This window comes from Aplysia californica, unplaced genomic scaffold, assembly GCF_000002075.1.
Source record: "Aplysia californica isolate F4 #8 unplaced genomic scaffold, AplCal3.0 scaffold01323, whole genome shotgun sequence".
Taxonomy (NCBI): Eukaryota; Metazoa; Mollusca; class Gastropoda; order Aplysiida; family Aplysiidae; genus Aplysia; species Aplysia californica.
The window spans coordinates 56,284-71,589 of record NW_004798593.1 but is presented as its reverse complement, the minus strand read 5'-3'; the positions used below and the strand labels follow the sequence as shown (position 1 = coordinate 71,589).

The 15,306-nt window shown below is 43.5% G+C and overlaps 1 protein-coding gene and 2 long non-coding RNA genes across 3 annotated transcripts; 2 read left to right on the top strand and 1 right to left on the bottom strand.

The window, feature by feature from the left end:
• The first annotated feature begins 1,405 nt into the window (after window positions 1–1,405).
• Window positions 1,406–6,112, top strand: LOC118478958. The gene is made up of 2 exons (XR_004859403.1): window positions 1,406–2,744; window positions 2,785–6,112. It is a non-coding gene; the product is annotated as an uncharacterized LOC118478958 (long non-coding RNA).
• A 6,464-nt stretch (window positions 6,113–12,576) lies between these two features.
• Window positions 12,577–13,218, top strand: LOC101848866 (cell surface glycoprotein 1-like). Its single transcript, XM_005112569.1, has one exon. It carries the CDS (start codon window positions 12,577–12,579, stop codon window positions 13,216–13,218), a length of 642 nt encoding a protein of 213 aa, XP_005112626.1.
• A 732-nt stretch (window positions 13,219–13,950) lies between these two features.
• LOC118478959 lies at window positions 13,951–15,278 on the bottom strand. Its single transcript, XR_004859404.1, has 2 exons — window positions 14,261–15,278; window positions 13,951–14,198 (listed from the first exon to the last, which is right to left on the bottom strand). It is a non-coding gene; the product is annotated as an uncharacterized LOC118478959 (long non-coding RNA).
• Between the last annotated feature and the right edge of the window lie 28 nt (window positions 15,279–15,306).

Sequence of the window (15,306 nt, the reverse complement as noted above, 5' to 3'; positions counted from 1 at the left end):
GGGAGCAGCTGTTGCTAAATGGGGGACAAATTTGTGTTGATTGGGGTGTAAACAACAATACAGTGAAGTCCTGAAACCAAAACCAGCGGGGTCACCAGATTTTCTTCTGTTTAGCAATGTTTTTGGTCCGGGAAGATTGCCCCAATAGCGATGATTGTTGGCAGTGTAGAGTTGCAGACTTGCCCACCCCCTTGTACAATCACCAAATCTTTGTCTTATTTTTGCTTTAAAAATATGCCAAATTTATCTTATTTTCTGAAAGAAAGAATCAACAAACCATTTTCTTTTTTCCGACAAAACCAAAATTTCGCTCACCTGGTGGGGACTAGGGTGCCTGTCAGGCTAGCCGAGGGAAGGAGAGTCTGAATGTCCTTTGTTCGCCGGCTCTCCTTCCTGCTAGCCGGGATGACTCACAGTTTATTTGTCTGCTTCCTCCTTCTCCTTCCTGCTAGCCGTGATGACTCACAGTTTATTTGTCTGCATCCTCCTTCTCCTTCCTGCTAGCCGTGATGACTCACAGTTTATTTGTCTGCATCCTCCTTCTCCGGAGCTAGCTCTTGCAGGAGGACTGGAGGAAGTTGAGAGTCGCTGAGGAATGTCCTCTGGGCTCCCAACTCTTTCTGCAGCCTTTCTACTGCTACTCCTTGGCTCCTTCTTACTGCTGTCTTTCAGCCACACCCCTGATCTTCTGGTAGGAAAGATCTTACACCTAGCCTCCTCGGACAAGGGCGAAAAATCTCGGAGGTCCCGTGTGCAAGATGCGCACGTTAAAGATCCCTTGGTGGTCTAAAATCGACAAGAGTAGGCTTTGGCTGCCACCCTGGCAAAAGTCAAAATTTCCTGCCAACTGAAAAAGTTAAATATGTCCCGCGTACTCATACAGTTGTGAGCGCTGTAAAACACTTTTTTAAAAAAACAAGCAAAAAAACCCCATGTACCTTACTAATGCAAGACCCACCCTATCACTGATCATCAATGATTGCAATGTTGACAAGATGGACAGATTCAACGTGTTCCTCTTTCAACAGGAGGTTCAGAGCAGTTTTTGGGGCGACCACGTGTCTTCATTTGTGAAGGGAGGCTCTCGTGGCCTAGAGGTTAAGCAAAGTGTTGGCCTCTCATTCAAAGGTCCCAGGTAGCGACGGAAACATTTTCTTCTCTAAAATTGTCTCCTTTCAACTCCTTTCCTTCTCTCTAGCAATGTTCTGTCGTCTGCTTTCGTCTCCCCTTTCTGCCCCCACCCCTTCACCTCCTTTGTCCCCTCCTCTGGGCTCCTGACTCTTTCTGCAGCCTTTCCACTTCTTCTCCTTGGCTCCTCCTTACTGCTGTCTTTCTGCCACACCCCTGATCTTATGGTAGGAAAGATCTTACACCTAGCCTTCTCAGACAAGGGCGAAAAGTCTCGGAGGTCCCGTGTGCACGTTGCACACGTGAAAGATCTCTTGGTGGTCTTTGGGCACATTCCACCACACACACATGCTAGGCTCATTCACCATCTGGTCCATGAGCTTCACCTGTTCCAGTTTCTGCCCCAACATCGGCAGTGGGAGCACGGTCATGGTAGATGTCAATGTGTCGCACTTTGGCTTCATGGAATTTTTACTGAGGTCATCAGAAGCAAGCCCTGAGACATGAACTGACCTTGTGGATTTCAGAATTGTCGTCATTCGCATCTCTGTCTGGTGCTGAGTTTGCTGGAAACTTTCGGTGATGCTCAATCAAGTACTTTCTCAGCCATCCGAAAATCTCCAGGCCTGAATGAAGTCTGGCTGCAAGGATATGCAGACACCGTAATCCATTGGATGTTGTGAAGTGGCATCCACACAAGAATCCACCTGCACGTCAGTGCACCCATCCACACTAGAGTCCACCTGCACGCCAGTGCACCCATCCACACAAAAACCTCCACCTGGAAGAGAGACAACCTTGACCTTGACCTATCTAGCTCTGGTAAATTGTTTCTCCATTTCCTCCCCTGCGTACTTTGTCAAATGTCACCTGAACTTCCTCTCGTTCTCTTCTGTTGAGGAAATTGTTTGGTCCAGCATTCTGGCCACCCTCAAGACCTTCACGACAACAAATCCAAGAAAAGAATCATACTGACTGGTCCAAGAACAGAATCAGACTGACTGGTCCAAGAACAGAATCAGACTGACTGGTCCAAGAACAGAATCAGACTGACTGGTCCAAGAACAGAATCAGACTGACTGGTCCAAGAACAGAATCAGACTGACTGGTCCAAGAACAGAGTCATACTGACTGGTCCAAGAACAGAGTCATACTGACTGGTCCAAGAACAGAATCAGACTGACTGGTCCAAGAACAGAATCAGACTGACTGGTCCAAGAACAGAGTCAGACTGACTGGTCCAAGAACAGAATCAGACTGACTGGTCCAAGAACAGAATCAGACTGACTGGTCCAAGAACAGAATCAGACTGACTGGTCCAAGAACAGAGTCAGACTGACTGGTCCAAGAACAGAATCAGACTGACTGGTCCAAGAACAGAATCAGACTGACTGGTCCAAGAACAGAATCAGACTGACTGGTCCAAGAACAGAGTCATACTGACTGGTCCAAGAACAGAGTCATACTGACTGGTCCAAGAACAGAGTCATACTGACTGGTCCAAGAACAGAATCAGACTGGTCCAAGAACAGAATCAGACTGGTCCAAGAACAGAATCAGACTGACTGGTCCAAGAACAGAATCAGACTGACTGGTCCAAGAACAGAATCAGACTGGTCCAAGAACAGAATCAGACTGGTCCAAGAACAGAATCAGACTGGTCCAAGAACAGAATCAGACTGGTCCAAGAAGATTGGAAGTTGCCAACAACTGACTTGATGTGCCCAGTGAGAGATTCCAGCCTGTTTGTTGTTTACTCACTCAGCATCAGGGATTCTGCCTTCAAGCCCATAACCCATTCCTCTGGAATATCATGCCAGTTGCACCTTATGCAGTTGCGAGCGCCGTAAAACCCTGTACTACTACTACTATGCCAGTTGCGCTTGATATAATCAATAACCATGGAAAAATTTCCTTCCTCAAGATATTTCCTTTTGCAAGTGCTGATCCTATTCCTTCTTCAGTACAAGTTTTTGCTGTATGCCAGATGCTGAAGAAGTGCATGAAGGGTGTTCCTTTGCTCAGGTTGAAAGCTCATTTGAACAGAAGTTTTTTCTCTGGAAGAAAGCTCATTTGAACAGAAGTTTTTTCTCTGGAAGAAAGCTCATTTGAACAGAAGTTTTTTCTCTGGAAAAAGAGTGAAGTGTATGACACAAGCAGAGCTCACTTTGGTATGTGGGAATGCAGAACTCAAGATGGATCGCTCAGTAAAATCTTTGTCAATTATAATGACCTTTGTTCTTGAAGTACTAATAGTAATAAATGAATCAAAATGGGATTTGAAAGCTGACACCATCCGGCTCCGAAGATTGTGGGTCTGATTGTGCACCAGAAAAAATCTTGCAGCATGGCGGGCCGTCCTGTCATTGGTCAATTTGTCCACTTCCTCCATCTGAAGCACTTCTATTCAATAAGTGTAATAAATAACCTCCATTTCAGGATCCATAAGTTGGGATTGCCATGCTTGCAGCAATTTCTCTTTTTTGAAAGTTTTTTTTTTCTCGTCTTCCTCTTTTAGTTACAGCAATTTGAGCTGCAGGCTCTAGGCATTATGCTTTCTCTTCAACATTGTCAGCTTGCTTAGTCTGGAACAGTCGCACAGATTTAGACGAGAGTTGATCAGCTCACTGTACTGAGCTCTGCCCAAGTCTAGAAAATGGACAAAGTCCAATGTCAGTGACATCATGCAATACATGCCGGCGTCTGCTCATGTCTATGGTCTTTGTCAACGAACTTTGCAGAGACTATAGTTGATGACCAATTGAAGGTCACACGACAGATGTACATTTGATAGTCAGGGTTCCCAGTGAAATCCCGAAATTCTTTTCCTTCCAGACTCAAATTTTTTTTCCAGACTACCAAAAAAAAAAAAAATCACCAATAAAAAGCTTACTTACCAGAAGTTTTGACGTCTACAAGCATATTAAAGGATGATTCATCTGCTGTAGTGACTAGACAGTCTTAAGAACAGACTCCTTTTTCTGAATATCTTCTTTCAATGACTCCATTCTTCTTCTTTTTTCACAAGTGTGTTCCTTAATGATAATCCATGCGCTGAAGTAAATAGTGCCCACTGGTCATTCATATTGGTTACAGATTCTGCCATACATACGCTTTTCTATCACTTTCTCTTCTCAAAGATGCCACATTGTTGTCCTCTACTTCCAGTTTTCTTTTCTTTCCTTCCTCCACCTCCTCCACACTTTGTCTCCATATTGCCGAGGCGTCCCTGAACACTCTGATAGCACGGCGAGCAGGAAGTGCTGCACACACGCACGTCTTGTTGGGTCCTCACGACTCCTCACGTCAGGTCGTGTCAGTGAAATCTCCGATAGGAAATAAAGAGGGCTCGACTTTTTTTAGCAGCGCCCTTCAGTTGTGCGTGGCAGTATATTTTCAGCCTTAGAAGACATAGCCCTCAATCTTTTTGGTTTAGAAATAAGAGCATTTTGACAAAGCGATAGTTTTCTTACAAAGAAGAAAAAAAATGGGGATTCTATTTTCTTTTGGTTCACTGCTGTTTTTGGATGAACCGTGTTTGGTTGAAGCAGACTTCACTGTATGTCAATGTTTTACTTGTCTGGGCAAGCCCGGCCTGGGCTGGGTACGATGCTCCATCAAACCTCCAAGTGGAAGTGGCACTCACATCTTCAGTAATCTGGCTTCTGCGGTTGTCGTGGCTGCGGTTTTTGGCATTTTTTGGTCCCCGAATCGCGGCCGCGATTTTTGCTACTTCATAACAAATTAGATATGTGTATTTTTGATCATGTTAAGGTGTCTATGTATAGTTATTTTCAGGCGAAGAATGTAGGTACTCTGGGACCTTACTGTAAATTACATATATATAAACTTTTATTTTTGCTGTTTGTCTTTCATTTCTCTCTTTGTTGTTTGAGTTTGTTGTTGTTGAATTTGTTGAGATGTTGTTCTGACGTGTTGGTTTTCTATGTTGTAATGTTTCTACAGCGCAATGGCATTTCAGTTGATGTTGTTCCTACATTTTAAAAGAATATAAATGTGTTATGTTAAAGCGTGTCTCCACCAAAACTGAATACTGACTCTGGCCGGCCCCTTGTGGGTGATTCCACTCATTGACTTGTCATATGGCCTGTACTTTTTCTTGAAATACACACGTTTACAGTTTAAATGTCCTGTACTTTTTCTTGAAATACACATGTTTACAGTTTAAATGGCCTATCTTCGGAAAGGTGGACACACGCCCTTATTTGGTAATATTTGTGGTTGTTTATTTGCTGTTCTAATTTTGATTTCCTTCTGTTGTGAAACTTTAATAAATTTTTCACGTTTTTACACTGTGTGTGGCTACAAATGATATTCTGGATGTTTGAAACAGAGGACAAGAAATTCTGGTGCTTTCGATTGTTTCCCTAATCAACATATCAGTACGTCGTCACAGAGAGCTTGTGGGTGGTTGGCGGGTGCTCTAGTGTTGTTTGCTTCTTCTTTCCTATCAAACATTTATCATCCTTGTCTTCCCTTCTTCTTTTTTATATTTGTTACTCTCTTGTAACACGTTTAATCTTCTGGCGCTCATATGACCTTATGCAGACTTTGCGAGCGCCGTAAAACCTCTACTAAAACTTTTAAAAATGAAATCTTGAAAATGAATGGTAACTTTTATGAAATAAATGGCAACAAACGCAGATGCTAGAGTAGCACACAATGTAGTGAAGAGCCTGACAAAGAGATGCCAGTTTGGTGGGTAAACCATTTAGATATTGTCATTCTTGTTAAAGCCAACTTTCCAGGTGGTCCTGAGGTCCTGTGTAAATGACACAACGACAACAATGAACTGGTCAGTTATGTCCTGTGTAAATGACATAACAACAATGAACTGGTCAGTAATGTCCTGTGTAAATGACACAACAACGACAACAATGAACTGGTCAGTAATGTCCTGTGTAAATGACACAACGACAACAATGAACTGATCAATGTGCAATAAAAATCCAACACATCGGGATGGTCGTTGTTTGTGTTTTATTCGTGCACTTTGTTTGTTCTGTACAGGTATCACAAACGTCATGTCAACAACACAACCCACAGACACAACCCACAGACACAACCCACAGACACAACTCACAGACACAACCCACAGACACAACCCACAGACACAACCCACAGACACAACCCACAGACACAACCCACAGACACAACTCACAGACACAACCCACAGACACAACTCACAGACACAACCCACAGACACAACTCACAGACACAACTCACAGACACAACCCACAGACACAACCCACAGACACAACCCACAGACACAACCCACAGACACAACCCACAGACACAACTCACAGACACAACCCACAGACACAACTCACAGACACAACCCACAGACACAACTCACAGACACAACTCACAGACACAACTCACAGACACAACTCACAGACACAACTCACAGACACAACTCACAATTGCCGGAGTCAGTTTTTGTTGTTTGGAGAAAAACTTTGATTGTGTTTACCGAAGTCAATCCAATGACTTGAGCAATAGTGAAAAAAGACTAAAATGAGAACTGGAACTTTGAGTAGAGGAAACAAAACCCTTCTCTTCTGAGGAGACAGGAGAGACCAGAAACCTTGAACCCAAAAGCCATTGTTTTAGTTTTCTGATCACGATTGTTTTCTGATCAATCACTGCAAATTTCTGCAACCAGCCCAAGAACTTGCATGTGCAACCTGATCACGAATGAGGCTTAAGTCACTTTTTTGAAGAACATTGCTATTCTCTATAGTAACTTGCAGCGGGAAGAGTTGGGGTTTGAATCCAACTTGCACACTAGATCTATAGTGGATGTAGTCAAAGTGCCTTATCATGAGCAGACAAAATTTCCAAGGAAACGCTCCAGTATCGTGACTTCAGTATCGTGACTTTAGCCTCATTTTCCCAGGTAGCCTAGGCATCTTAAAAATGACAAGGAAAGTGTCCATACAAACAAAACGTAACATCCAGACAGACAGACTGACTGACTGCCCAATGCGATAAATAAAAATGATCTTATGACATGACACGGTGGAGTCGGGTGCTCTTCTATTTTTGGGCATATGGAGTTGTCGATATAATCTCACTTCATTTACTTTCCTTTTGAGGAGGACAAAATGTTCTTTGATTACTGGGCAACCTTTCCCGTGACCACAGTTTTTACCACAGTAGCCTACTGACTTACTTACTGACTGACTGACTGACTGACTGACTTACTGACTGACTTACTGACTGACTGACTTACTGACTGACTGACTGACTGACTTACTGACTGACTTACTGACTGACTGACTGACTGACTGACTGACTGACTTACTTACTTACTGACTGACTGACTGACTGACTGACTGACTTACTGACTGACTTACTGACTGACTGACTGACTGACTTACTGACTGACTGACTGACTGACTGACTGACTGACTGACTGACTGACTGACTGACTGACTGACTGACTGACTGACTTACTTACTTACTTACTGACTTACTGACTGACTGACTGACTGACTTACTGACTGACTGACTGACTTACTGACTGACTGACTTACTGACTGACTTACTGACTGACTGACTGACTTACTTACTGACTGACTTACTGACTGACTGACTGACTTACTGACTGACTGACTGACTTACTGACTGACTTACTTACTGACTGACTTACTGACTGACTGACTTACTTACTGACTGACTGACTTACTGACTTACTTACTGACTGACTGACTGACTGACTTACTGACTTACTTACTGACTGACTGACTGACTGACTTACTTACTGACTGACTTACTGACTTGCTTACTATTACAATGATGAGCAGGGAAAACTATTTTGTCATGTTCCTTAGATTTGTGGTCCTGACTTATTATCCCTTCCCCCCAACAATGTCAACTCATCCGTAGTCAACTGTACTGTGTGACTGTGACTGTACTGTGTGACTGTAACTGTACTGTGTGACTGTACTGTGTGACTGTACTGTGTGACTGTGACTGTACTGTGTGACTGTACTGTGTGACTGTGACTGTACTGTGTGACTGTGACTGTACTGTGTGACTGTACTGTGTGACTGTACTGTGTGACTGTACTGTGTGATTATATGACAGCCGAGACTGAGGGAGGTAGCGGTCGTCTGGTGCCAGATATAAAATAGCGCCAAACTTTGGTGACTTCCACTTCTAAAGCTGTAGCCTTTGGAAACTGCAAATTTACAGTTTTTGTTCCTAACTAGGATAATTTTACAGTACAATCCACACAGGAATAAGGAATGTGCTTTTCAATGGAAATGTAGATAAAATGTGTCGAACCCATAACAAAAAATTTGATAAGAATTTCCCAACTGTGGAACAAAGTCAGGTATCTATAATTTCATGACTTTGACGAGTGCCTCATTTCACCATGATGCTACACACAAAAATAAAAATTTTAATTGCCCAAATCATTAAACGAAAAATTTGATTTTAATTTCCCAACTGTGGAAAAATGATATCCACCATAGTTGATTGTTGTTTCAAATAACGACCAATTTTTTTTTTCTTTTCAATTTTCTCACTGGCTTAGGCCGTCACTCGCAACACAAATGGACAGGATATTTTTAGCACCTTGTCGGAATCAGGGGTATTACGACCATATTTCGTAAATTCGAAGAGAAACCACAAAGATTCCACCAAATTCGTAATAATGGGCTGCTCTGTGTACATATATGGTCTCATAACGAAAAATTTGATTAAGATTTCGCAACTACAAAAATGTTGCTTTCTTCCAATTTCATTGTGACGAGCGCCAGATTTCACGTCCATGCCTCACAAATCTTACCAAAAAATTGATTAAAATTTCCCAACTGCGGAAAAATGTCCATCTCAATCTCATTGTGACGAGCGCCTCAGTTCACCATGATGTCGCACAGTGTTTTCAGAGGAAACATTTTTTTTTTCAATTTCCCAACTGCCGAAAAATGTCAATTTCTTAAATTTCATTGAGACAAGAGTCTCATTTCACCTCAATGGCGCACAAACGTTTTCATAACAAAAAATTTATTTTATTAAAATTTCCCAACTGTGAAAAACTGTCAGTTTCTTCAATTTCATTGTGACGAGCGACTGATTTCACCTCGACGCTGCACAAATGTTTTAGTAATGAAAAATTTGACGAAAATTTTCCAACTGTATAAAAATGTCAGTTTCTTCAATTTCATTGGGATGAGCATCTGATTTCACCTCGATATCGCACAAATGTTATGAAAAATTTAATGAAAATTTCCCAACTGCATAAAAATGTTGAGTTTCTTCAATTTCATTGTGACGAGGGCCAGACTTCACCACCACGTCTCACAAATGATGACGAGGGCCAGACTTCACCACCACGTCTCACAAATGATTTCATACAACAAAAAATTTGATAAAGAAAGGATGCTTCCTCACGTATCCAATACCAGAGCTGATAGCAGGGCAGTTCATCATGCACGGTCGCTAGTGACGTCATGACACGTGCACTGCCATGTAAGGTCGCTAGTGACGTCATGACACATGCACTGCCATGTAAGGTCGCTAGTGACGTCATGACACGTGCACTGCCATGTTGGGTCACTAGTGACGTCATGACACGTGCACTGCCATGTAAGGTCGCTAGTGACGTCATGACACATGCACTGCCATGTAAGGTCGCTAGTGATGTCATGACACGTGCACTGCCATGTTGGGTCACTAGTGACGTCATGACACATGCACTGCCATGTTGGGTCACTAGTGACGTCATGACACATGCACTGCCATGTTGGGTCACTAGTGACGTCATGACACATGCACTGCCATGTAAGGTCACTAGTGACGTCATGACACATGCACTGCCATGTTGGGTCACTAGTGAAGTCACAACGACACACGTACCGCCCAAGTGTCAAATGGTTTCGCTACCCAGACCCACTCGGGTGTTGCTTTGGTAGTGAGTTCAAGCTGATAACAGTCTCGAGAAAACTCCACACTTGAACAAAAAGTCTGGAGAATCTCCAGCAGGCAGCAAATGACCAACGTGCACCAGCCAGCTGGTAAGAGCAAAAGTGACAGAGTTAACAGAGAGACAAAAGGTTGAGAAGACTGGAGAGAGGCCAGTCGTGTCCGATGCCAGTGGGTGGCACACTGGGACAAACCTCCTCATCTCTCAATCATCACACAAGTGTGTGTGCGTGTGTGTGTGTGTGTGAGTATGGGTGTGTGTGTGTGCGTGTGCGAGTGATGGAGAGAGGGAGACAGAACAACAGAACACCCAGTGCCACAGTGTGACAAATCTCCTCATCTCTCAATCATCACACAAGTGTGTGTGTGTGAGTGTGTGTGTGCACGCGCGCGCGTGCGATGCAAAGATGGAAACAGAGCGACAGAATACCCAGCCATCCAGTTATTGCGCGACATAGGTAGCATAAACATGGCTTGTGGCCGTCTGAGCATATTATTTCGGTAAAATTGGGGTCATTCAGATCGCCCTTTCTTTGTTCTGTCCCAACCAAATAGCAACATGGAGAAACAGCTGATGAGAAAATTTCCCAATATGTGAGGCAGCGTGGTGGAATCAGGCTCTCGCCAATTTAGGGGCATGATTTTGGTATCATCGTAAAGATTGTTCATTTGTCTTTATTTAGGTGAAAAAAGTATCCATTTATCTTGAATACAAGTCGAGATATTTGTGAATGAAGGAGGTGGGGGTCATCTGCTTTCAGAGGTAAGATTAGTGAGAAAATGGCCGCCAAAGATTAGTTATTTCCTTAGCTTAAGAGTCCGTGGTAACTGAAAATTTTCATTTTTTGTGCCTTTAATCAACGTTTTTCAGAAAATTCCATACAGAAATGAGTTCTTTAAGTTTAATAGGCATGAAAGGTGTTGAGCCAAAAAACAAAATTTGAAAAAAATTCACAAACCTGTGGAAAAATGCAAGTTTCTTCACTTTGATTATTTTGACGAGAGCCAGATTCCACCACGCTGCCTCACATATTTCAGTTTGATGACATCAAACCACTCGCTGCTGCTTTCTCAACAGTTGACAGACGTAAAAGAACAAAAGCTTTTCCTACAAATGGAAGAGATAAGTTTGTCCTAGTTTGAGAAAACAGTACCTGACCTACACGACAGAGTGAGGGTGAGAAAGACGACCTCCACGACAGAGTGAGGGTGAGAAAGACGTCCAATGCCAGCCTTGGAAAACACTCACACCAAACCTAACAATCTTTACCTCCCATCCTGTGTCATCTCTACAAGAAAATGTCAAGTTGCTGACAAAATGAGTCACTTTTCACTATCAAAGAATGAAAATATCGGCCAAAAATGGACACAAGGGTCATATTTATAGATTCTAATCCAATGGCATTCTCTTCAAGTATAACTTCATACTGATGAATAGTACAAACTCAACCAATAAATTTGACGCATCTATTTCCATTGGGCTAAAATCGGAGAAGTAACTCATTTTGTCAGCTCACCTTACAGCTTTGCCGAAAATATAGATAGCTTAGAATGGACACAAACATTTCATATATATATACAATACATATTATAATTCTAAAAGTAATTCTGCTTAAGAAAACTAAGTACCTTGAAATAGACTTATCTCACATTTCTATTTTCCAAACCGGATGCCTGCCCAAGGTGTGAAAGACTCAAAAATCAGTGAAAAGTGAACGTAGGCACAGTGACAACACAACAGGTCAAAGGTTGAACCAGGAATGGACAAACAGAGGAACGTTTTCTCCTTCTACGTGTGCTTGACAAACACACTCAGGGACTGGACAAGTTTTGCTCTCACCACCAGCAAAACTAAGAACTGAACCAGACAGTAGACGGTTCACACCAGCAAAACTAAGAACTGAACCAGACAGTAGACGGTTTACACCAGCAAAACTAAGAACTGAACCAGACAGCTTAAACCAGCACACAGCTGTATCTCCCAAGTTCAACACTGATAAGGCAAAATCCTTTACTGTTCAGCCACTGTGCATTTTACATAAACAATTGTTTCAATATTTACAAGAACAAACAGTCCTGGTGTAATGTAGTCATAGTCCTAGTGTAATGTAGTCATAGTCCTAGTGTAATGTAGTCATAGTCCTAGTGTAATGTGGTCATAGTCCTAGTGTAATGTGGTCATAGTCCTAGTGTAATGTGGTCATAGTCCTAGTGTAATGTAGTCATAGTCCTAGTGTAATGTGGTCATAGTCCTAGTGTAATGTAGTCATAGTCCTAGTGTAATGTAGTCATAGTCCTAGTGTAATGTAGTCATAGTCCTAGTGTAATGTGGTCATAGTCCTAGTGTAATGTGGTCATAGTCCTAGTGTAATGTGGTCATAGTCCTAGTGTAATGTAGTCATAGTCCTAGTGTAATGTAGTCATAGTCCTAGTGTAATGTAGTCATAGTCCTAGTGTAATGTAGTCACTAGTGGTACCAGTAGTAGCACAATGACTGGTTGGTTGGTGAGGCCGGAGGAAAACCGTAAGGTGACACGGGAACCCCACACGCGACGCACCAACAGAGGATTCCTGTTTACCATAGCACCCTCACAGCAACCCACGCTGCTGTCAACTGTCACTGTAGTGAGTGACATAACACCCTCACAGCAATCCACTGTGCTGTCAACTGTCACTGTAGTGAGTGACATAACACCCTCACAGCAACCCACGCTGCTGTCAACTGTCACTGTAGTGAGTGACATAACACCCTCACAGCAATCCACTGTGCTGTCAACTGTCACTTTAGTGAGTGACATAGCACCCTCACAGCAACCCACGGTGCTGTCAACTGTCACTGTAGTGAGTGACATAGCACCCTCACAGCAACCCACGGTGCTGTCAACTGTCACTGTAGTGAGTGACATAGCACCCTCACAGCAACCCACGGTGCTGTCAACTGTCACTGTAGTGAGTGACATAGCACCCTCACAGCAACCCACGGTGCTGTCAACTGTCACTGTAGTGAGTGACATAGCACCCTCACAGCAACCCACGGTGCTGTCAACTGTCACTGTAGTGAGTGACATAGCACCCTCACAGCAACCCACGGTGCTGTCAACTGTCACTGTCAACTGTCACTGTAGTGAGTGACATAGACGGGGCCCTCCTCAAACCAAACACCTTCACCATGGACCAATATGGGGCTGGCCAACATGTCAACAACTGGCAAATTTCTTCTTAAAACCCCCCCACCAGTTAATTCCAGTTAATTTAGCACTGCAAAATGAAAGTCGAAATTGTTTTATCAGCATGAAGAGTCCCATGGAATTGGAACTCGTATACTAGGCTAATGCTTCCCACATGATGCATTTCCTGTCTTCTACAAGAAAGATCACAAGAGACGGTTCAACTTGTTCACCTCTCTGTCACAAGAGACGGTTCAACTTGTTCACCTCTCTGTCACAAGAGACGGTTCAACTTGTTCACCTCTCTGTCACAAGAGACGGTTCAACTTGTTCACCTCTCTGTCACAAGAGAGATACAGAGGAGCACAGACAACCCGCACACGTTAAACTCTTCATTTATGGACAGCTCCCACAATATGCCATTCCCTGATAGAACAAAAGTCTATATTTTCTTTGTAATTGTACTGGCAGTAGGCCTCCCCATGTACTGTTTTCTCAAACACCTGCACACATGTGTCCAACAGCTCATCTCAAAAAGTCTGATCAAATCTGTCCTCCCAACTTCATTGACTAGAGAAAAAGGCACACACACTATCCATCCTTCCGTCATTTCTACCCAGAACGTGTCACAAAGGCAGAGATTATTTTTGGGCTATTAAACGTCACTTACTTCCCTTGACCTTCTTCAATGTATCTCTTATTTTTCATGATCAGTTTCCTGGAATTACCGATGTGTTGTCAAGCATTTGCCGAGCCCCAACGTGTCTGAGAGATATCCATGCTCATCTGTAGTTACACAAAATAGTAACACCTCAGTGATTTCTTGGTGTATCTCCATTTTGTAAAACAGTGAAAATGTGACATCTTCTTCAGCTCACTTTTTTATTATGAACTGTTTTCACTGTTATACAAAAATGGAGGTACGACAAGAAACGACTTGTTCACCTCTGTGTCACAAGATAGTCGCACTTGATCACCTCAGTCACAAGATAGTTACACTTGTTCACCTCTGTGTCACAAGATAGTCGCACTTGATCACCTCAGTCACAAGATAGTTACACTTGTTCACCTCTGTGTCACAAGATAGTCACACTTGTTCACCTCAGTCACAAGATAGTCACACTTGTTCACCTCAGTCACAAGATAGTTACACTTGTTCACCTCTGTGTCACAAGATAGTCACACTTGTTCACCTCAGTCACAAGATAGTTACACTTGTTCACCTCTGTGTCACAAGATAGTCACACTTGTTCACCTCTGTGTCACAAGATAGTCACACTTGTTCACCTCTCTTCTTCATCGCTAGATGACTGTGAGTCTACACGCGTTGCCCGAAAACGTCGTTTCTTTGCCCGTGGAGCCTTCCTGAAGTGGACAGTTTGAGGTTTCATCTGTCGGGCGGCACAGTCGATGACGCGAGGTAGAGTAGCCAGATCTTTATTACACACAGGGGAACTGGGCGATTGGTTGCTGGGGACACAGCATTCGTTATCTTCCTTGTTCTCTGTCGATGAACTGGAAGATGAGGAAGCAAAACATTTGGTGGTACTCAGTGACGATGACGACGACAACGATGATGATGAAGAGACACAACTTAAAGACGTCTGCCGGTCAGGGGGCGACAGCCTGTTGGGGTGGGCAGTATCCGAGTCAGTTCTATTTACAGCAGCAGCACCCTTGGTTGACTCCTCAGCCGTCCCAGTAACACTTTTGTTGTTACTCAGTCTAATTATAGATCGGAACGAAGCGTCGGAATCTGAGCGGTCAATGGTGACAGAGTGGAAAGGCTGGGAGTGAGAGGGGGAGGACGCGGAGTTGTTTCTGGTTGTGGGGATGTTCACGGGAGCCGTGAGGAGACGGGACGAGGAAGGGGAGGAGATGGGAGGAGGGTGGGCACGTCTGCTGGACAAGAGGAGAGGCGAGTTCCCCCTGTCTCCGCCCCCATCAGCCCCGCCCCCCCTCGTCCTGCTCGGCCTGACAGCTGGCGGGAGATCAGTGCTGGGTGTGAGGCTCTCCTCTCCACCACCATTGGTGTGTACCTTGGTGTGTTGCT

Coding starts and splice junctions, on each gene's coding strand:
- LOC101848866 (XM_005112569.1), top strand. CDS start 12,577: ATGACTGGTTGGTTGGTGAGGCCGGAGGAAAACCGTAAGGTGACACGG.